At 39.4% G+C, this 22,273-nt stretch overlaps 1 protein-coding gene and 1 pseudogene across 2 annotated transcripts in view; one reads left to right on the top strand and one right to left on the bottom strand.

Moving 5' to 3' along the window:
* The window catches only part of Ralgapa2 (Ral GTPase activating protein catalytic alpha subunit 2), a 371,371-nt gene that overhangs the window by 244,437 nt on the left and 104,661 nt on the right, over positions 1-22,273 (bottom strand). For both annotated transcript variants that reach the window (XM_029567609.1, XM_008841311.2), the window contains exons 9-12: positions 19,716-19,915; positions 14,116-14,343; positions 1,598-1,765; positions 585-722 (exon numbers count right to left, since the gene is read on the bottom strand). In XM_029567609.1, coding sequence (XP_029423469.1) covers positions 585-722; positions 1,598-1,765; positions 14,116-14,343; positions 19,716-19,915 — 734 coding nt within the window. The remainder of the gene's footprint in view (positions 1-584; positions 723-1,597; positions 1,766-14,115; positions 14,344-19,715; positions 19,916-22,273) is intronic.
* Positions 6,141-8,759, top strand: LOC103740720 (annotated as a pseudogene).

Genomic DNA, 22,273 nt, shown 5'->3' with positions numbered 1-22,273 from the left:
TTATTTTGATATATCACAGTGAAAGATTTATCGTCCTCTTTTTTTTTTTTTTTTCCCCCCAAAAAAAAAAAAAAAAAAAAAAAAAAAAAAAAGATATGAATCTTAGCCATTTCACCTTCAGTGTATAATAATACCTATTTAAAAACTAAAATCAGTTCTTATGTCTTCTCTGGCTAGAAAAAAAAATTTTTTCCCCCAACTATAGGTGGAAAGAAAAAATTAAGAGTTTAAGGATTAGTTAGTGCCTGATGCTAAAAATATCCATACACTTAAAAAAATATTTCATTATTTTTATTTTATATATATGTGCCTGCATGTGTGTAAGTGTACCATGTGCCCGTAATGCCCAAAGAGGCCAGAAGAGGGTATTGGATCCCCTGGAACTGATTTACAGATGGTTGTTAGCCATCGTGTGGGTGCTGGGAATCAAACCAGCATCCTCTGGAAGAATAGCAAGTGTTCTTAATCTCCGAGCCATTTCTCCAGCCCATCTACCAGTACACTTTTTATGACCATCCTCATTAAACAAAATGTTCAGAGCAACTCTCCATCTGGAATGTCTTGAGTCCCAGCAGGAAGCATACCTGTAGCATAGCTTGGTCCCCGGCTTTCACATTTGTGTTTTCCTCCTCTGTCACACACCCTCTGCTCATGGCGCTTGTGAAGGAGTATGTGCGTCCCCAACTGGATGATCTTTTATGACCAGAACTTTCAGAGGAGGCCTTCAGAAGATAACAATCCATTAACCGAGAGGGGAAACGCATATGTTCACACACTTCATGCCTCACACTTGTTCACTGCTTGCTCTCTAAAGTAGTGCACAGCCTTTACATGGGGGTCATGCTTAAACAATGCCTGAGGGCATGGAATACAGGCCTCTAAATACATAAATGCCACTTGCTTACTGACCTCATGACTAGGTACTAAAATAATTGCACCAGTACTGAAACACCAGAATTACAGAATCAATACATTTCAATGTAGTAAGCCTATGGCTGAGAATTTTAAACACTGTAGATTAATTTCAAAATAACACAGTATCAATATAATTTAAGTTTCTTTTTGTACTTCAGGAGGGTGTTTCACATCATCATTTTAGATTTATTCGACCCTTAGCTATACAGAACATGGCTAGCACCTCTTCTAGGAAGATTTAGCACTCAGTGCTACTGACAGCCCAAGGAATACCTGATGTTTATTTGGCTAATCCTTTCAAATGTTTAATGCTAATTTCTTCTGGACAATGAACAGCAAAGGTTGGCAAAACATTCTACCCTTAACTTTCATAAAAACTATTTACTATTTATTGAAACAAGTCAAGGGGAAGACATCAGCTTTTCAGTCTCACAGAGATAATTGTAAAATATGATAAAACAACTTTCTTGTGACAGGGACTAGGAAAGCAGCCCTGTGCATGACTGCCCATCAAAAATGCAGCACGAAAGATGTTTCTCATGCAGGTCCTCATAGAACTCAACAACTTAAGAGTGGTACTCCCCACCTGCCTACATGGGCAGAATGGGACCATCAAGTGAGCAGGTGTACTATGCCAATATGTGTACATACTCTCATCTCGGAGACTAAGTGAAAACATTACCTCCTTGTTATCAGTCTCTGAAAGTCCTAATTTTTCAGCATCTTCTTGGGAAATGTCTTTTTGATCTGGTTCCTCCATAAACACAGGTTTATTCTGGAAGATCCATTTCCTGTACACTTGAACTACTTTTCTTATTACAGCTATCTCACAGGAAGGCAACAAAAATGCCTGAAAATAGAAGAGAACTCTTTAATGACACACAAGCTCAAATCACCATAAAGTCACAAAACAGGCAATTCTATCACCAACTTCAAAAACATAGAGCTTGTAAACATATACTACACACATATTTTTATGCACACCATTTATCTGAAGAAAAAAAAGGCATTTTCATAATCTGAACAAAAAATAGTGATATTTCAAAATGCCTTCTATTTTTTGCATATTTTCTACAATAATAACCAAATCATACCTTTACAGGTATTTTAATTGTCATATAAAATAGCTAAAACTATAAACTTGCAACTTTCCCCAGGGAGTCAGAAACAGGTTATAAAGTAACAGACAAACTGTGCCAGCCAGTGATAGCAAGCTATGCTTACCTTTTCTCAGATCTTTGTTCAGGATCAATCATGGTGATGGTTTGAACTGGCCATGGTGGAAGTATCATAGAAGTTGGTAATTGCTACAAATAAGGCCTCTTTTTGGATTGTTTGCCTTTTCCTTCTCCCTCCCTCTCTCCTTTCCTCCATCCCACCTTTATTCCTTCTTTTCTCCTTCCTTCCCAGATAAGTTTCTACTTTACCAGAACACCTAACTACAAATGTTAACAAGAGCCTGCAACACTGTACACATTATAGGAACTTAAAAAAAAAGTTTGTTTACTTATTTATTTTGTATATGTGTGTGTACATGTTAGGAGGATATGTATGTGGGTGGGTGCGTGTGTACATGCATGCATGTGCAGGCTAGAGGTCAACATCTGGTGTCTTCTGCAGTTGCTTCACATTTTATTTTTTCAGGCAGGGTATTGGATAGGCATGTCATCCAAAAGAACTAGCAAGAGCTGGGTGTCTGAACCCTAAGAGACTCCATAGAAAGGAAGGAAGACAGTCATCCCTCCCACCCAATCAGTCAGCTTCAATTGCATGAGCGGAAGGGTCTAAGGAAAGACAGGAGGCAGGGAAAAAGCCAGGGAGGTGGCAGGCTTCACCATCTTGCATGGCCGAGTAGATCTAGGAAGCTCAGCCAAGATGTAGTGAAAAAAGTCAACGGGGGTCCATGCATTGTAAGTAACCCTCTCCCGGACATCATAAACTCTGTAAGAAAACCCAAATAAATATCCATACTCCCTAAACTATAGTGAGGGGAGAGAGGGTCGCAGCCCACCTCCCAGTGGGCCTGAAAGCTGAGAGTGTGAGTAGCACAGGCCTCCCAGAAGTAAATTTGGCCTTACACAGGGTCTCTCACTGAACCAGGGACTTGCCAATTCAGCTAGACTGTCTGGACAGCAAGCCATATGAATCTTCCCATCTCCCTCTCCTCAATGCATTATAGGCACACACCACTGCTTTTTATGTGGGTGCTGGAAATCTGAAATCAGTTCCTACGCTTGCATAGCAAGAACTTTACCAAAGGAGTAATCTCTCCAGCCCCAAAGAATATTTCAACATTAAGAAGTCCCTTTACAAGTGTGGTAGGTGGTGCATGCCTATAGTCCCAGCACTTGGGAGGCAGAGGCAGACAGATCTCTGGCTGGCTTTGAACGCAGAGATCTGCCTGCCTCTGTCTCCCGAGTGCTGGGATTAAAGACGTGTACCACCATGCCTGGCTTTTTTAAATATTTTATTTACTATTTTTATTTTATGTGTACGAGTGTATTGCCTGCATGTATGTGAGTGCACCCATGTCATGCAATGTCACGGAGGTCAGAAGAGGGCTTCAGATTCCCCTGGAACTGGAGTTAAGGACTGTTCATAGCTGCCATGTGGGTGCTGGGAATTGAACCCAAGTCCTCTGCAAAAGTGGTTAGTGCTCTAAACCCTGAGCCATCTCTCCAGCCCCACCAAGACTATAATCTTAAGGTTGGACATGGTGGCACATGCCTTTAATCCCAGCACTCAGAGGCAGAGGCAGGTGGATCTCTGTGAGTTCAAGGCCAGCCTGGTCTACACAGTGAACTCCAGGCCAGCTGGGGCTACAGGGAGACCCGGTTTCAAAAGGACCAATAAAAAAGTCCCTTTACATATTTGCATACAAGACTTGTGGTTTAATGTGGTAAGATTTTTTTAAAAAAACAATTTGAAGAGGAAATTCATTTACCTTTTGTGGTTCAGATTTAGGGCCTATTTCTGTAAACAAAGTAGGCATGAAGGACAGGCACCCCCACACACTGTTATAAAGCTACAGGGTAGGACACTGGCCCTCAGAACACCAGAGCTATTTTCCCAAGGTTACAAAGTTTGTCACAATTGAGGTCCTGATCTCAAGCTTCTGAGCCCTGTTTTAATATCATCCCTAAGGTTCACAACAGAGGACCTAATTACAGGTAGATGTCATTTCAGCACAGTTGCATGAGATAAAGAAACTTCCAGATATGGTGGCCAGAGCACATCAAATTCTAGAACACAGGACTACAAAATATGAATGTGTCAAATATTCTGATATATGGCTCAAAAAATCAGTAAACACTAATGACTATGACTAAATACTTATCTCATACTTAATTTTACTATAAAAATTATCAAACATGAAGAAATTTTTACAATGAATACCCATATCTCCACTCCCTTGAGCACATTAGCGGTTACTGTATTTGCTTTAGTACACATTTATCTGTCACCCCTCTATCCTTCCTTCAATCCATTTTATCTCTGATGCACTTCAAAGTTAGGTACAAACATATTCATCAGTTCATTTGACCTAAAAACACTTCAGCATGCATGTCTCTGACTAGAGACCAGCATTTGTTTATGGCACATTATTTGGGAAAACTTTAGAAGGAATAAAATGCAAATGCTTATGGGGACCATTTAATCAGTTCTGACAAACTGTAGACAACTGGGTAACCTAAGCCAATCAATATACAGGCATAGCACACTATCCTCATCGCAGAGAACAAGAAGTAATTCTTATCTAGGGGAAATAAAATAATATAAAAACCAAAAGTATTTCTGCAAACAGCCTAGATAATGTAACATATTATTAAAGATAATCAGAAATGATAGGTCAATTTTAATAAAAATAGCTGTTCTGAAAAATAGATATAATCTAAACGCATAGAAGAATCTAGATTATCCTGAAGTGAAATTTGAAAATAATACAACCCAAGCTAGAAACTTTGTGCATATAGGCTCAGAACGGACATAGCTGAAGTGAAAACTCGAGGAGATACAAAGAAAATATGTAGAACAAAGCAGGAAGAGACAAAAAGGTAGGTAAGGAAATGGTGGCAAGAAAGGTAGACATGATAAGGTGATCCTATACATGGCCAGAGAAGGGGAAAGCAGTATTTGAAGAATGGTGGAGATGAAAGATAACAATCCATAAGTGAAGAATCACAAAGATGAGCAGGATAAATGCAAAGAATATTACATCAAAACTGCTGAAAACCAAGGACAACCAGAAAGTCTGAAAAGCAGCCAGAGGGGAAAAGGCACACATTTTCTTCAAAGGAACAACTACATGATTTGTCATGACTCTCAAAGAGAAGCCATGACAATGGACTTAAGTTACTAAAACTGAAAGAGCACACAGTTGCTGGTGTAGACAGAATATGGACCCAGAAAGAGTGTCCTTCAAAAATGAAAGCAAAATAAGAACATTTTCAGGTAAAAAAAAAATGTATCACCAAGAGTCTAAGTGAAATTATATAATGTATATAATATATATTCACTTTATAACATGGCGTTCAAATATATAAAAAGAGGCCTATAAGCTGAGAAGGAACACAGGATGAATGTGAATCTATGTTGAAACTGATTGTGATGGCTAATCCTGATTGTCAACTTGACTGGATCTGGGATTAAATGAAATGAGAGAGGCCTTCTTGATTGGATCATTTGAAGCAGAAAGGCCCCCCTAAATGTGAGCTTTACCTTCTGATGGCAGCCTGTATAAAAGGCTATGGCAGAAGAAAGCTTTGGCTTTTTGCTGCTTGCCTTTTCTCTCATTGGTGAATCTCGCTGCTGTGACCAACTTCTTCAGATTCCAACATAGGCTGAAGATCTCCCAGAATCCATCAGTCCTCCAGCACCAGATTAGGGCTGCTGAGATATCCAGCCTCATGAACTGAGAAAATACTAGATTCTTGGCCTCTCTAGTGTGGGGCAGCCATTGTTAGACTACTTGGACTCTATCCTGTAAGCCAATCTAATAAATCCATATATGGATATATATTCATTTTATCAGTTCTTTTTTTTAATGAAAAACATTATATATTTCTTCAACCACAAATTCCAAGTATGATGGCTCAAAGACATCCACATCTTTACATTTCAAGGTCAAATTCTTCATAAGCCATTGACATGGAAAATATAGAAAGCAGCAGGAGAACAATTAAGTGAAATGCAAGTTTCCAGTTCAGTTGGGCCACCATCCACCCATGCTACATGTCTCTGACTTCTTAAGCAGCCATCCCACAATCAACAAGGATCAGGTAATGCAGTTTATTGAGCCAAGTCAGCAATTTGTAAAGGACTCAATTCAGCTGTTTAAAAGATGCATCAGGCCTGATAGAAAAGAATCCCAGAAGCTTGTCATGCTCACAGCAATAAGAATTGCTAAAGGGGATTCACTGGTTTCTTTGTGAAAGCGATCCATCACTTTGAGTGGCTGAATGCTTTTCCATCTTTGGAATAAGTGAATGAGTTAGAGGTGAGAAGATCACAAAGTAGACATTTGCCTGTACACATTGTGGGTTTTTTTTTCCCCCCTTTCCTCATTCTTTTTTCTATTTCATTAAATCATTCAATAAATACTTATTGAGCACCTCTACCAAGTACTGAGGATAAAGAACCAAGCAGGACAGGCATGGTCCCTCCCATAATACAGTTCGAATTCCAGTTGCATGGACTCAAAAAATAGAATTTTAATGTCTCATTGTGATTTAGTACTAAAAGAAAATAAACTAATAGGCTATAGAAATAAAGTGGACAAGAGGGAGCTTCTTAAGATGGATAATAAAAAGAAAAAAACTCTTTGGAAATGCACTTGAAAATTCCTAAAGAGGTTAAAAATAGAAGCACAAATGACCCAGTAATTTCATTCTTCAATATCTACCTAAGACAGAAAGAAATGTATATCTATATAGAAACTTGAACATGAATGTTCACAATGATATTATTCATAGAAGCCAAAAAGTAGAATCAACACACTGTCCATCCATAGATGATTGGAGAAATAAAAGTAGTATATCCATGTAATACAGCGTGATTCAGATATAAAAAGAAATTGAGTATTGATAAGCACTGAACACAGATGAACTTTGAGAATATGATGTTAAATGAAAGAAGTCAGTCACAAAAGACTACACATTATGCAATCCCATTTGCATTCCATATGTAAAATGGACAAACCTTCTATCTCCAGCACCACCACCCTCACACTAGAGAAAAAAATTCCAGAACAAGTAGATCCCGAGACTCAGAAGGTAGAGTATTGCATGGGGGTGGGCAATGGTGAGTGACTGCTAATTAGAGCAAGTTTCCTTTTCAGGATAATGATGTTCTAAAGTCTATAGGTATGCTAAAAACCATTGAGTTGTGTACTTTAAATTCTTAAGTTTCATGAAATGTAAATTATGTTTTAACAAAACTGTTTAAAATTAAGAAAAGTTTTCTCCAGGAAGATGACATTTAAAATGCTGAGACCTGAAAGATAAAAAGAAACTTGTCATGGAGTTGGGACAAGTTGCATTACTTGGACTTTATTTTTTACTTACTTTTATTTATGGGTTTTTTTAGAGAGAGAGAGAGAGAGAGAGAGAGAGAGAGAGAGAGAGAATATAAAACAAGGGGTGAATCATGGGAGATGAGACTGGAAAGACAGGATCTTCTGAAATTCCCAGTTACCAATTTCCATGTGGAGCAAACTATTATTGAGTTATGGACAGTTGGCTGCCATTGGGTGCTGGAATTCGAACCCGGGTCTTCTGTAAGAACAGTCAGTGTTCTTATCCACTGAGCCATCTCTCTAGGCCCCCAGTTCCGTTTCTTTAGAGAACCCTGACCAATACACTGAAACTAGATTCAAGTTAAGGGATGCATGATTCTAGGCAATAAAAGAAGCACAGATGAGTTAAAATCATATACATTAATACAGGAGAAAAATGAGAAAACTGGCCTAAAAGACTTCAACACATTTGGAAAGCCAAAGGTAAGACTATTGATTTAATCCAAGAAAAGCAGCTGCTATGTTACATGAAAAAAGGAGTAATGTACAATCAAAAGCCGGAGAGTAAAACACTATTTTTAACTTTTTAAGAAAAAGTTATAAACACCTACAATTTGGGCTAGAAAGATGGCTCAGCAGTTAAGAGCATTGGCTGCTCTTGCAGAGGACCTGGGTTTGGTTTCTAACACCCACAGGGTATTTAACAATCATCTGTAACTCTAGTTCCAGGGGATCTAACACCCTCTTCTGGCCTCTAGAAGTAATGCACGACATGGGTATACTTACTTACATACATGCAGGCAAAACACTCATACGCATAAAATAAAAATTAAAAATATTTTTAAAATCATCTCCAATTTGTAAGAGGAAATCAAAAACATGGGAAGTTGATGATAAAAGTCAGAAAAGTTTTTACCATGCAAACACTAACCAGAAGAAAATTGGTAAAGCCACATTAAGAATAGTCAAAATAGACTCTAAAGGGGAAAAACAAAGTAGTACAGTGATAAAACGAGAAGCTTCTTAATGATAAAGGATTCAATTCACAGAAATAAATAGCAACTTTAAATATGTATGGATATTACAGAGGGAAAAATCTAAATAAACCTTCTAGCTTTGATGGTTTGGAGCTAGTCTTAAAAATCACTAACTGGAGGCCACACAACTGAGCAGTCTGTCATTAGTGTCCCCACAGCTCTGCAGTAGATGACACTTCTGACTGAAGTGATTCAGCAGGTTAAGATTTTTCTTCTGTGAAAGGCTACGTTTCACTGTCTTGCCCTGTGAAAGCTGCTTTTTTTGGCTATCCTCCCTTGTTCCCCAGGGATAGTAACCTTTGGCTAGCTTCCTGTTTTCTGATGAAAGATGCCTTCTGCATACTAATGATTAACTGCAGAGTTAGATTTCTGGGAAAAGGAACTAAGATGGCATGAGATATCAGTAATTTTCTTTATATTTACAGAACCAGACCTGTGGTGACCTATGGACAATAGCAGCTAGTGTACCAGAAAAGCACAAGCAATCCAAAATCAGAAGATACCTATCTCCTAGGCCTCCCCCGCAAAATCCCTAAAAAGCCTCATACCTGTAACCCCTAAGCAAGATGGATTTTTAATTTTTATTTATTTATAAAAATATTTCACTTATTACTTTATATTTTATGTGTATGACTGTATCACCTGTATGTGTGTAAGTGCACCCATGTTGTGCAATTCCCATGGAGGTCAGAAGAAGGCGTTGGATTTCCCTAGAATTGGAGTTATGGACAGTTGTTAGCTTCCATGTGGGTGCTGGGAACTGAACCCAGGTCCTCTGCAAGAGCAGCCAGTTCTTTTAACTGCTGAGTCATCTCTCCAGCCCTGGCTTTTTTCTTTTTGGAAAGGCACCTCATCTTCCAATTTTCCAGCTTGCCAAATGTTTGGTTTTACCAGGTAGCAATGAAACCTGACCTTCTGCATTTACATGACAACTAATGCCCCAAATATAGCAAATACTCATAGACTTTCAAGAAAAGAAATTAAAAACCTACAGCTACAGTAGGATATTCTCAGTAGATGGAAAGCAAACAAAAAAAGAATAGCTACAGAGGGAGTGAGCAAACGTAACAGGCCTTCTCATCAGACCCTCCAGGCCTCATCTCTGGCTTTCTGGGGTAGATTCAAAATAATATCTTCATTCAATTTATTCTATTGTACTAGATATCCTCAGTTGTCAAGTTGACACACCTAGGAAGACGGAACCTCAGTTGAAGAAATATCTCTATTGGACTGGCCTGTGGGCACATCTGTGAGGTATTTTCTTAACTACTGAGTGATGTGGGAGAGCTCAGACCACTGTAGGTGGTGCCATCCCTGAGTAGGTGGTCCTGGAATGTATAAGAAAGCAGGCTGGGCATGGGCCAGAAGAGCAAAGCCAGTAAGCATGCTTCCTCTGTGGTCTGTGCTTCAGTTCCTGCATCAATGTTCCTGCCCTGCTTAAGTTCCTGCCTTTACTTCCCTAAGTGATGGACTATCACTTGGAAGAATAAGATGAAATAAACCCTCATCTCCCAAAATGGTTTTGGCCAGTGTTTCATCACAGCAATAGAAAGCAACTAGGACATCTATCTCCTATTCTGCTATTAAGACTATCCATTGGTATTTTCTTTTAACAGCTCAATTATTGCCATTTTTCATTTCAAGGTTCTGTTTTCTCCTTTCCCAGTCTGTACTGGTCATGTGTTACAGTTTTTTGTTTACTGCAAACAAGTGCAAATTTATCTTTTATTTCTTTCAAAATGTTAAACCTATTCTTTCTAAAGTTTCAACTGTATAACTGAAGTCTTTTTGTTTGATTGGTTGGTTTTGGGTTTTTTGGAGGCAGAATCTCACTATGTAGCTCTGGCTGGCCTAGAACTCATAGACCAGGCTGGCCTCAAAACTCAAGAGATCAGTCTGTGCCTACCTCCCAAGAGCTAGGATTAAAGGTGTGGGTCACAATGTCCAGCTCTAATTGGTGTCTTTATAAAGTTTTCCTTGTTCTGATTTGAATGTGAACAAAGGTTCTAGCTTATAAATTTCTAAGTGGAAGTTTTGTGACCTAAGATCATTATACCCAGCTAAGCTGCTGGGAACATGTACAAGCAAAAGAAAAACACTGGCCATCTAGAAAGACTAAGAAAAGAGTCTGGAACATTTTTTTGAAGCCACGAAGTGATAAAACAAGGACAAGAATGATGTCCAACAAAGAAGTATACTATGGCTGTGGGACCCAGAGGAGTGATATGCTAAATACAAAACCAAGATAAAGCAGCACTATATATTATGATTCCTAATCAATTCCAAGTGATGGTACATTTATTTATTTATTTATTTAATTTATTTATTTAGTTAGTTAGTTAGTTGGCTTGTTTGTTTTCTGACACAGTAGTCCATGTAAGTTTCAAGTTCACTGTATAGCTGAGACTTGCCTTGAACTCCTAATCCTCCTGTCTCCATCTCAAAAATCTGGGATTACAGGATTATACAATCACTCTCAGCTTAGTGGCACACTTATAAGAAAAATTTATAATGTAGTAAAATTAGCAAGAGGTCCAGCTTAGTTGGTAAAGTGTTTGCTATGTAAGCCTGATGACCTGGGTTTGATCCCTGGAATCCACAGTGAAAACAGACAACCTACTCTCAAAAGTTGTCCTCTGACCTTCACACACATGGGTATCTGCACTCACTCATATACATACATATACATGTACAATACTAATAAATAAAAGTTTAAAAAACATCATTAGATAGAGAGAAAAGGCTGAAGAAAACATAAGACTGCTGATTTCTTTATCATTTGTAACAGGTAATCAACAGAGCTACTACCTAAAAGTATAACACATAGTTAAAAAATTATCCCATTATTATTAATGTTCCTATAACCAGCTTATTATAGAAAAAATACTTTAGCAATTAATACATCTGTGAAAAAAGAACATTCATTTGAATTTAACAACTCCAGTTTTGTTTTATTTTCTAGTTAAATTCAAGTAAAATAAAATTCTTTAAAACTGTATTGAAGTTTCATTAACAAATATTCCACTACCATAAAGTTATTTTTTGAGCTCCCTTTAACTTATACTACCTTTGAACTTATCTGGCCTGGCCTTGATCTCAGTTGGCCTGTGTCTGGGTTTTGTTCACACTTCTCAGCACCTTTTCATCAACCTTTACTTTCACCTGGCTGCTGACTTGCTTCCACCTCTGCCCACCTGGCTGTATCTATAACTGCTTGCCTGTTCATAACTCTGTCTACACCTGTCCATTCACACATCCTTGCTTGTTTCCATCTCTGCCAATTAGCCTGTCTATGACCACCTGTCTGCTCTTCTCCACTTGCTTTTCTGTTCAGATATAGGCACCAGCGCATCTAAGACTCTGCTGTGCATCACTAGCCTCTGTCCTTTGGTACCTAGTTACTAGGTACAAAGTTACCTAGTTCCTGAAGGTTTTTCATTTAGAGTCAGGCCAGCAGTCATACATACCCATACAGAACCACTTGGAATGGCATTCTTTTACGTTAATGATGACCACTAAGATATCTGAATTTCAAGTGATTATCTTTCTTCTCTATAATCATAGGCTATGTTTATCTAATGAGTATTTTAAAAACTATTTTATTTTTATTATTTCTATTTTATGTGTATGAGTATATTGCCTGCAATGTGTAAGTGCACCAGGGTCATGCAATGCCTGCAGAGGTCAGAAGAGGGTGTTGAAGTCACCTGGAACTGAAGTTATTGACAGTTGTTAGCTACTGTGGGTGCCTGGAATAGAACCTGAGTCCTCTGCAAAAGTAGTCAATGCTCTTAACCACTTGCTGAGCCATCTCTCCAATCCTTAACAAAGACATTTTTAATAAAGATGGTCTTTAAACCAAAGCCAATCAATAAACAAAACACAGATGAACAAACATCTTATAGAGCAGTGTTCCACGGATCAGACCAGAACCTAAGCAAGGCATGTGCAGAAGAATATATGCATTCATATGCAGATGATCATACAATGAGAATCACAAGTTTCACAAAGAAATATGAATTCCTAAAAGTGCACAATGAAAAATTTTTGGTCTGTTCTACTTTATTTACTGTTATTTAAAAAAAAATAGTTGGGGCTGGAGAGATGGCTCAGCGGTTAAGAATATTGGCTGTTCTTGTAGAAGACCAGGGTTCGAATCCCAGCACCCACATGGCAGCTAATAACCGTCTGTAACTCCAGTCCCGGGGGATCCGACAGCCTCTTCTGTCCTCCACAGGCATTGCACTGCACGGGTACACTTACCTACACACAGGCAAACCACATGTACAAATAAAATAAAAATAATAAATAAAATATTTAAAAAATAATAAAAATAATAATAATAGCTTTTGACTTACTAAGTTAATTTTATGATCTATAAAGAAATGGACCAAAACAGTAGTCTGAAAAACTCTAGTTAGAAGACAAGGTTGCCACGGAGCAACTCAGCAGCAGCTGCCTACTCCAAAGTGCCCTGGGAAATAGAGATGCAGTCTGCCCTGAATCTTACTGAACATTCTTTCTTCAATCTCTCTCTCTTTGTATTAACTTCAACCTGCTGGACCTGCTGGACCTATCCTATCCTGTGCCTGGATCTTTAGGCCCTCCTACAAACTTCCTTGTCAGCTAGGCACCTTGTCAGCTTCACTACCATCACCTGGATCTCAGATCGCATGCTCTGTAGCACATTCATGTATTTTACCTCCCAGCCCAGAACGTGTGTGTCTTGAATGTCCATTTTACACTTTAACAACCTTCACTTAAAAGTGAAAAATATTGCCATGGTGGTGCATGCCTTTAATCCCAGCACTCAAGAGGCAGAGGCAGGTGGATCTCTGTGAGTTCAAGGCCAGCCTGGTCTACATAATGAGTTCCAGGACAGCTGGGGCTACAGGGAGACCCTGTCTCAAAAAGACCAAAAAAAAAAAAAGAAAAAGAAAAATATTGTTATGAAAGAAATCAGATTTTGTCTTGCATTAAAAAAAAAAAAAACTTATTGACCCAGTGAGGGCAAGAACTGCAACGCAGGCAGAACCGATGGAGTTCTAATTTCCCTGTCAGTAGGCTATGGAGTTTCCCACAGCAGCATGCTCATGCTGGGATGGCTGTTCTGTGTTGTGGTAGAGGCAGGGAGGAAGCCATTGTGTTGCTGGTTGTTATCCACAAGATGTCAGTCACTTCTTCAACTGTAATGATCAAAACTGTTCCCAGATGTTGCTGTGTTGCATGTGGGAACACAAGCCCTGGCTGTAAACCTCTGGCAGTACTCCTGACATGAATTGTAGTCTGGCTTGTGATCTCTTCCTACTCCTCCTCTCCCTCACACCTCTTTTCTGGTCATGGTGGTGTGGGTGTGTGCCCTCAAAGGGGGATTGTGCAACTGTGGTCCCTTCCTCTCTCTGTCACACTCAGCCATGAGGTGAACAGGCCTCATCGGCATCTTGCTGCCACCATAATAAATGCCTCCAAGCAACCAGGGCCAAGGGACCATGAATTGAAACCTCTGAGCCTACAAGCCAAAAAAGCCTTTCTTGTATTTAAGTTATTTCTGGTATGTGTTAAGAGTAATGAGCTGGCTAACACAAGAACAAAAAATGACTTCAAATTCATGAATTTATCACACACACACACACACACACACACACTGACCTGTCGAAATACTTCATTCACGAAATTCACATAACCCCGTGTTGACAAGAGGATCTGCTGCACCATTTCATATACAGTTCGATGCTCCTCTTCAATGCTACAAAGACTGGCATTGCTGAATCTTCGGTCAGACAACGTGCTACTGTTAGAATGATTCTTATCCTGCTCTGCAGATCCAGCACCATCCAGCTCCGGAACCTTTTCTTGTGCTGCACCACCACCAACAGTCTGGAAAAAGTCATCACACTTCTCAGCAAACAACATTCCCACACATCAGCACCTAGCAAATGGGAGTCTTGCCTTGCTTACTGGATTTCAGGTTTTGTGAGGATTTTGGTGTTGAGGATGGAACCCAGGATCTCAAACATGTGAGCATGTAATCTACAACTGACCTACAGTCCTAGACCCAGGCTTTGCCTTGTTTCAAAGTTCTCTGGTTATCACCAACTTGCCCAGGGTATAGAAAGCTGAACAACAGTAACTGTTTAAGCACAGACCCCAGAACCTCTACTGACAATTTTCTAAATAACCATTTAATCCTTCCTCAACTGAGTTATTTTAATAGGAAAACTACTAAGTTATTTTAGGGAAGAGAGCTGTGAAATTTTGTCAGCTAAAAAGTTAATTTGCATTTGTATAACCACAGAATAAATTATTGGACATATGCATGTATATTGTCATCACACTAAGTCTCTACATTTCAGCATTTACTCTACAGTCACAGAGATCTGCAGACAGGAGGCTGCTTGTAACAGTAACACTGAGAAGAAGCAGCATGAGTTTGATCTAACCAGGCCCAGGTCCAACAGGCTGACAGCATTTCCCATCTCTTATTTTCCCTTGGAGTTCCCTGTGACCATGTAAATCCAACTACCCATCTAGCAAGATAGTATGGAACAGAGTTCCAAATGAACCAGTCTTCCCTCCAACTGGCAATAACAGACATGTGAACGAAGTCATCTCAGATCCTCCAGACCAATTAGTCACCAGCTCAAAGTCATAAAATAAGGACCCATCAATCCCACATGAAGAATACAACAAATATCTAGTCAGTTCCTGCCATAATTCTTGCTCTGAAAAGTATAATTCAGAAATCAGATTAAAAACTTGCTGCTTTAAGCCACTAAGATTTGAGATGGTTTGTATCATAGCAAAACAGTAACTGAAACAGGATAATTATACATCATCAAGTCATTTAAAAATCAGCTCTAGGGGCAGAGATGGTTCAGTGGGTAAAGTCCTTGCTGTGCAAGTGTGAAAAACTGAGTTTGGATAGCCAGCACCTCTGTAAAAAGCTGGGCATAGTGGCACAAGCCCATAATCCCAGGAAAAGACAGGAGGATGGATACACACACACACACACACACACACACTATATATAAAAATTATACATATATATATATATGTATATAAAATTAGAGGTGGGGCTGGAGAGATGGCTTAGTAGTTAAGAGCACAAACACTGGCTGCTCTTGCAGAGGACCCTGGTTTGATTCCAAGCATCCACATAGTGGCTAACAACCATCTGTAACACCCTCTTCTGGGCTCCATGGGCACTGCACCCATGTAGTGCACTTACATACATGCATACAGGCAAAACATTCATACACATAAAACAAAAAAAAAAAATACGTTTAAAAGAGGTGGGGGGACTGGAGAGATGGCTCAGTGCTTAAGAGCTCTGGCTGCTTTTGCAGAGGACCCAGCACCCACATGGCATCTAACAACCATCCTTAACTCCAGTTCCCGGGGATCCAATGCTCTCTTCTGATCTCAAGCATTGCATGACACAAGTGCACTTACATACATGCAGGCAATACACTTATACACATAAAATTAAAATAATAACTGTTTTTAAAGAGGTGGGGTCTAAAGGGAGGTGTTTAGGTCATTGGGCATGTGCTCCCAAAGGGGATGGTAGAACAGCAGCCCCTTTTCCTCTTTTGCTTTACGGCTATGAAGTGACAGTTTTGGTCTACCACACACTCTCCACCATGTCATCAAGCATATCCACCAGAGGCCTAAAAAGCAGTGGGTTCATCCAGTCATGGACTGAAATTCTGTTATGTGATTTCCAAGGGAGAAGTAAAGAAATGCCTGCTCAACCCAAATAGTTTACTAATAGACTAAAGAAAGGATCCTTATATTTGAAATTTATTTGAAGCAATGGCTTTTAAAGAACTAACTCCTTTATGGAATAGTATTCAATTAACACATCAGTCTACTGATATTAAAAAAGGATTTGCTTTATTTATTTCATATTCTATCAATTACACTTAAAAATAATTCTGTGTTCAGGTCAGCTGGGACTACAGGGAGACACTGTCTCAAAAGGACAAAAAAAAAAAAAAATTCTGTATGGTACCAGAGAGATACTTAGCAGGTAGAGTGCTTGCTGCACAAATATGGAACCTAAGTTTGGGTTCCTAGCACCTACATAAAAAGCTAGGCATGACCCACATGCACCTGAAACCCCAGTGCTGGGAGCAGAAACAGGAGGATCTCTAGGGCTTGCTGGCCACCAGCACAGCTAAAAAAAAAAAATGGCAAACTCCTGTCCCAAGGAAATATGGTGAAGGCTGACAGAAGAAAATACCTCTTCTGGCTTCCGAGTGTACGCATAGGCATAAAGACTCACACAAACGCATGTATACTTGTGCATACACCAGACACACACACACACACACACACACACACACAAAACAAATTCTGTGTACCTGCTTATCAATAAGTTATATAGCTTCATGGTGTATTTTCTTTGTTTGCTTCTGTAGAATTCAAGAACAAGAAACACTAACAGGAGTCAATAAGCAAATGTGCAAGTTTCTATAGAGTTGTCAATTTGTGTTTCACCATTCTACCTGTTCATCCCATGAGCCTATAGATCATTATAAGCAGCTGTGTAGAATTAGCAAAAGTGGTCTTTTTATTAATGTAAATAAAGAGTTATATTTAAAAGAGAGAGAGAAGCCGGGCGTGGTGGCACACGCCTTTAATCCCAGCACTTGGGAGGCAGAGGCAGGTGGATCTCTGTGAGTTCAAGGCCAGCCTGGTCTACATAGTGAGTTCCAGGACAGCTGGGGCTACAGGGAGACCCTGTCTCAAAAAGCCCCCCTCCCCAAAAAAAGAGAAAGCGTTATACACATAAAAATGCTACTTCTTTTTGAGTCCTTAATGGACTTTTTTGGCTTTTAAAGTTTAACTAGTGTGTACATGGAACTGATCAAAAGCTGTTGCTGCAATATCAAAATCATCAGTGTGCTTCTATCTACTGAGCTGTGCAGGGTATGGTGGCACTTGCCTCTACTCCCAGCACTCAGCAGGCTGAGGCAGCAGCATCATGGGCATCTAAACAGCTGTGCTTTCATTTCCCCATGAATGAAGTCATTTGCTATAATGGAAATCTTGAATGTCTACTAAAGGCCTGTGTGTTGAAGACTTGGTTTCCAACCACAGAACTACTGGGAGATGATAGACGTCTTAGGAAGTAGAGCTTAGTAGTATAGAAATTAAGCCCACTGGGGTATGTCCTGGAATTGGGGAAGGGACTCTGGCCTTCTCTTGTCTGACTCGTAGTCATCATCAGAGCAGGTCTCTTACACCGTGACATTCTGCCTCACCATAAGCTCAAACCAATAGGACCAAATGACCATGGGCTGAAACCTCTGAAACCATGGGCCAAAATTATTGTGTTTTTCTTTAAGTTGAGTATTTCAGGTCTTTCTGTCACAGTAATAGGAGCTAGCTGAATGAGAAAATGTGGTAAACCAGATACACCTAGTACTAGGGAAGCTAAGTCTAAAAGGTACATTACTAAGTCTTTTCCTCCCTGTCCAAAGTATTAGTTCTAGATCAAGAAATTCACTTGAGGAAATGAAAAACAAAATACCTTGCATACGACCTACACAGCAAAATGTGAATTCCTTTTTGAAAGATTTATTTTTTAATTATGTTTATGCATGTATGTCTATATAGGGGTATGTAAACATAAGTGCAGTTGTCCTTAGAGGCCAGATCCTCTGGAACAGAAGTTACAGGTGGTTGTGAGCTGCCTGACATGGATTCTGGTATCCAAACTCTACAAGAGCAATACATTCTCTTAGCCTCTGAGCCATCTCTCCAGGCTCACAATAAAGTGAATTCTGTTGTGAAACAGTACTTGAGATATTTATAAAGGTCTTTATTTTTTAATATATTTTTAAAAATTTAATGTGTATGAGTGCATTGCCTGTATACATGTATGTGCATCTGTGTCATGCAATGCTTGAGGAGGTCAGAAGAGGGCCCTGGATCCCCTGAAACTGGAGTAAGGTTGGCAGTTAGACACCATGTGGATGCTGGGAATCAAACCCAGGTCCTTTGCAAGAGCAGTCAGTGCTCTTAACTGCTTAGCCATCTCTCCAGCCCTGTAAAAGTCTTTTATAGGGAATTATTTGAAAGGGGTTTTTGATCACTTTGTTTTACACAGCAATACTTTAGATGTGTGAAACCCTATCAGTGGTTTAAATTCCAAACAAAATTTTAAATTCCAAACAAAAACTTTGAGGTGATAAATATAATCATTACCATTTTTATTTCACCTTCTAAATTTTCAAAAATTTTAACTTTCTTTCAGCCAGTCTTTTGTTGCTCTTATTGGAATTCTATTCCTGAGACTTTGGAAAATGAGTATTCCCCTGATCTCCAGTAAGTCTTCTACATGGACCCACAAACTCTGGACTACTTGGTGTTCTCTCCATCAAGGGCCCTAATGACCTTGGTACATGCCAAATACTAATATGCCTCCTCTAGCTTATTTGTTCTTCTAGCTCAGAGCAAGGTCAGATTTCTGGAACCTCCTTGGCATCAGCAAATATGCAGTAACTTTACCACACTTGTTGGCCTTGTTCTTGGGGACAAGAAACAAACAATAACCCACACAAAGCCATGATCTCCTCATTAATGCGGCTGATCTTTCACTTCTTTAAGTGGCAGTGTTCTACCAAGTACACGGTCCTTAAGCAACTCAGCCTGCCCCATCTGTGTAAGACATGAAGGGAGGGAGAAAGGGGGGCAGCACAGAAGGCCAACCTACATAAGAAGTCTTTTCTGAAGACCTCAGGCAAAGGCAGCCTTCTCTTCTGGGGACAGCATTATAATGTAACTATCCCAGGATCCTGAGCTGCTGATCCAAGCTCTTTCCTGAGATTCCTGAGGGTACTCGACAGCATGAGCCCTCTTCGTGGGCCACCCATATGACCTCCTGAGGGTCTTTCAGCTGCTGGTGACTGCTGAAAGGAAGACAAGACCTTGCCCACATTCAGAAGACATTAATACTCAAGCAAGGAGAAAGAAGGGACATGGGAGAATGCCCACGAGAGCTGTCTTCTCAGAATTCTCCCTTGCCCCTAAGACTGCCTTGTGGTAATTCTAATACTGCACAGCAAGTGTTTCCCTTGAAATCTCTTTCAAGAGCTCCCTCTGAAACCTCAGCCCTGCAGACAGGAGGAGCCAATAAACCAACACCTACAAGAACCACAACGCTAACAATCAGTTACTATAGGAATATGTTAGTTTGTTTTATTATGTAAGATAGGTTTTTAAAATGATAAGTGGCATACCTGGATGATTTTAGGCAATACATCAACTCCATTTTTAGTGTTCTGTGTTGCAGTTAGATACTTTTTTTCCAAAAAGAAAGTTACAATCCACTTAATAAAAACAACACGAGCTGCCATGTAGGGAATTTTTGTACTGTAAATGGTCTCATTATCTCGAGTTACAGTAACATATACTGGCTTTGGTCTCAAATGGGGTATTTCTGGTAGGAAAAAAGAACAGGCATTTAAGTTAGTGAATCTAAAAATCCCTACAAATTGTCCAGTTTAATAAACATATTTGATTGAATGGCAACTAAAAATGAAGATCTATAAGTGTTTAAAAATAGTATCTCCCAGCAGGCTTGTTTCTGATTTTGCCTGGCAATCTGACTAAGCAGAGGCTATGGTAGTTTACATACAGCAAGAGTACACATCTAGGTCTTTTTGAGACAGGGTTTCCCTGCAGCCCCAGCTGTCCTGAAACTCACTATGTAGACCACGCTAGCCCTGAACTCACAGAGATCCACCTGCCTCTGCCTCCCAAGTGCTAGGATTAAAGGCATGCACCACCACGCCTGGCCCTAATCACTCTTAACAATTTTGAGAAAACACCTGAGACTAAAATAGTGAAAATAGCTTCATTTCTATTATACTCTAATCTTATTTTATGACTGGAACAAATGTAAAAGCATACATGAACTTTAAAAAAAAAATCACTTTAGAGCTGGCCATGGTGGGAGATGTCTATAATCCTAACACTCAGGAAGCCACAACAGGAGGATTGTAAGTACAAGGCTAACCTCAGAAAGTGACCCTACATAGAAAGAGACCCTGTCACAGGGGAAAAGGAAGAAAAGAAGGAGGGAGGGAGGGAGGATATAAAATCATTTTAAGCATTTGAATATCTATCATTGCACTAATCCACTATCAGTGGATTAAATCCACTATCAGCAGTTTTAATCCACTATCAGTGGTTTTAATCCACTATCAGTGGATTAAATCGACTATCAGTGGTTTAAATCTACTGACCTTTTATCAACATAATTTACTTTTTATATGAATAAACTCAAAAAGTCACATTTCATCTTTGAAAATATCAGATTCTAACTTTTCCAAAGACTCAAAAGAGAAGTCCAGTTCTCATTCTTTAAGCTTCATCAAACACGAACATTATATGGTATTGAATCTGAGATACTGACTTGCTGTAAGTTCAACTCTGAATCTTAATTAGTTTTTGTATACCTCAACGTTACATGCAGCAAAGCTGGAGGAGGTGAGCCTTTAAGTCTCAGACATGGGACATAGAGATATAGGTTTGGTGTTTGCCCTGCTGGTCTTTGGTCTTACTCTGGTCTGGTATTTCCTCACTGTACCCCTATTTCTCCCTTTTGGAATAGAAATGTATATTCAGTTCCATTGCATGTTAGAAGTATGTGATTTGTCTTTTTTTTTTTTTTTTTCAAATTTTATGTGTATGTGTGTAGTCGCTGCATGTGGGTAAGTGCACTGTGTCGTGCAATGCCTGCAGAGGACAGAAGAGGCTGTCGGATCCCCTGGAACTAGAGTTACAGATTGTTGTTAGCTGCCATGTGGGATCTGTCTTTTTTACTTTACAGGGGATTATAGCTAATAGATTGTCTTAAATCTCAAAAGAAACTTTTGACTTTAGACTTTTGAACAGTGTTGATTAAGACTGTTAAAGACTTTTAAAGTTGGACTAAAGGCATTTTGCATTATGATATGGACATGAGCCTATAGAGGTCAGGGAGTAGAAGGTGATGATCTGAGTAAGAATGCCCCCCATAGGCGCAAGTCTTTGAACAGTTGGTCTGCAGGCGGTGGCGCTGTTTGGGGAGGTTTAGGAGGTGAGTGCAGTCTTACTGGAGGAAGTATATCATAGCCTTGTCCCACTTCCAGTTCACTCTTTCCTTCCTGCACCTGCTTGAAGATATATGCACTCTCAGGTTCCTGCTCCAACCTCCTGCTGCCACGCCTCTCCTATCATTATGAACTCTCCCTCTGGAACTAAAGCCAAAATAAACTCTTTCATAAGTTGCCTTGGTCATGGTATTTTACCATAGCAACAGAAAGACAACTAATAGAGAAGCTGTTACTAGAAGTGAAGTGCTGCTGTGAAGAACCTGACCATGTTGGTTTTTAGAGGAACATGGAAGACTTTGGAATTTTGGACTAGAAAAGCAGTTGAAAGCTGTATAAGTAGAGCTTAATGGGCTGTTCTAGTAGGAATTTGGACTGTTGAGGCCTTGCTAAAGATGTTTCAGAAGGAGAACAGCAACAGAAAAGTAACTGACACCCTGGGGTACCTGGATAAGGCAAAACATTGTCAATAAATAACTTTTTTGTTGTTTCTTTCTCAAGACAAGGTCTCTCTATATAATCAAGGTTGGCTTCACACTCGCACTTATACCTCAGGCTTCCGAGTCCTAGGATTGCAATTACAGGCCACTATGATCAGTTTCAATACATAATTTTCAACCTAGTAATATCAACAATGTACAGTATTCTGTACATTGAATGTAGACTATAAATAAAATTAGAAACAATTTTTGAAAAGGTAT

The sequence above is a fragment of the Nannospalax galili genome, unplaced genomic scaffold (assembly GCF_000622305.1).
Source record: "Nannospalax galili isolate Female #2095 unplaced genomic scaffold, S.galili_v1.0 scaffold510, whole genome shotgun sequence".
Lineage (NCBI taxonomy): Eukaryota > Metazoa > Chordata > Mammalia > Rodentia > Spalacidae > Nannospalax > Nannospalax galili.
The sequence above is the reverse complement of the archived record's forward strand: the minus strand, read 5'-3'. Positions and strand labels throughout refer to the sequence as shown.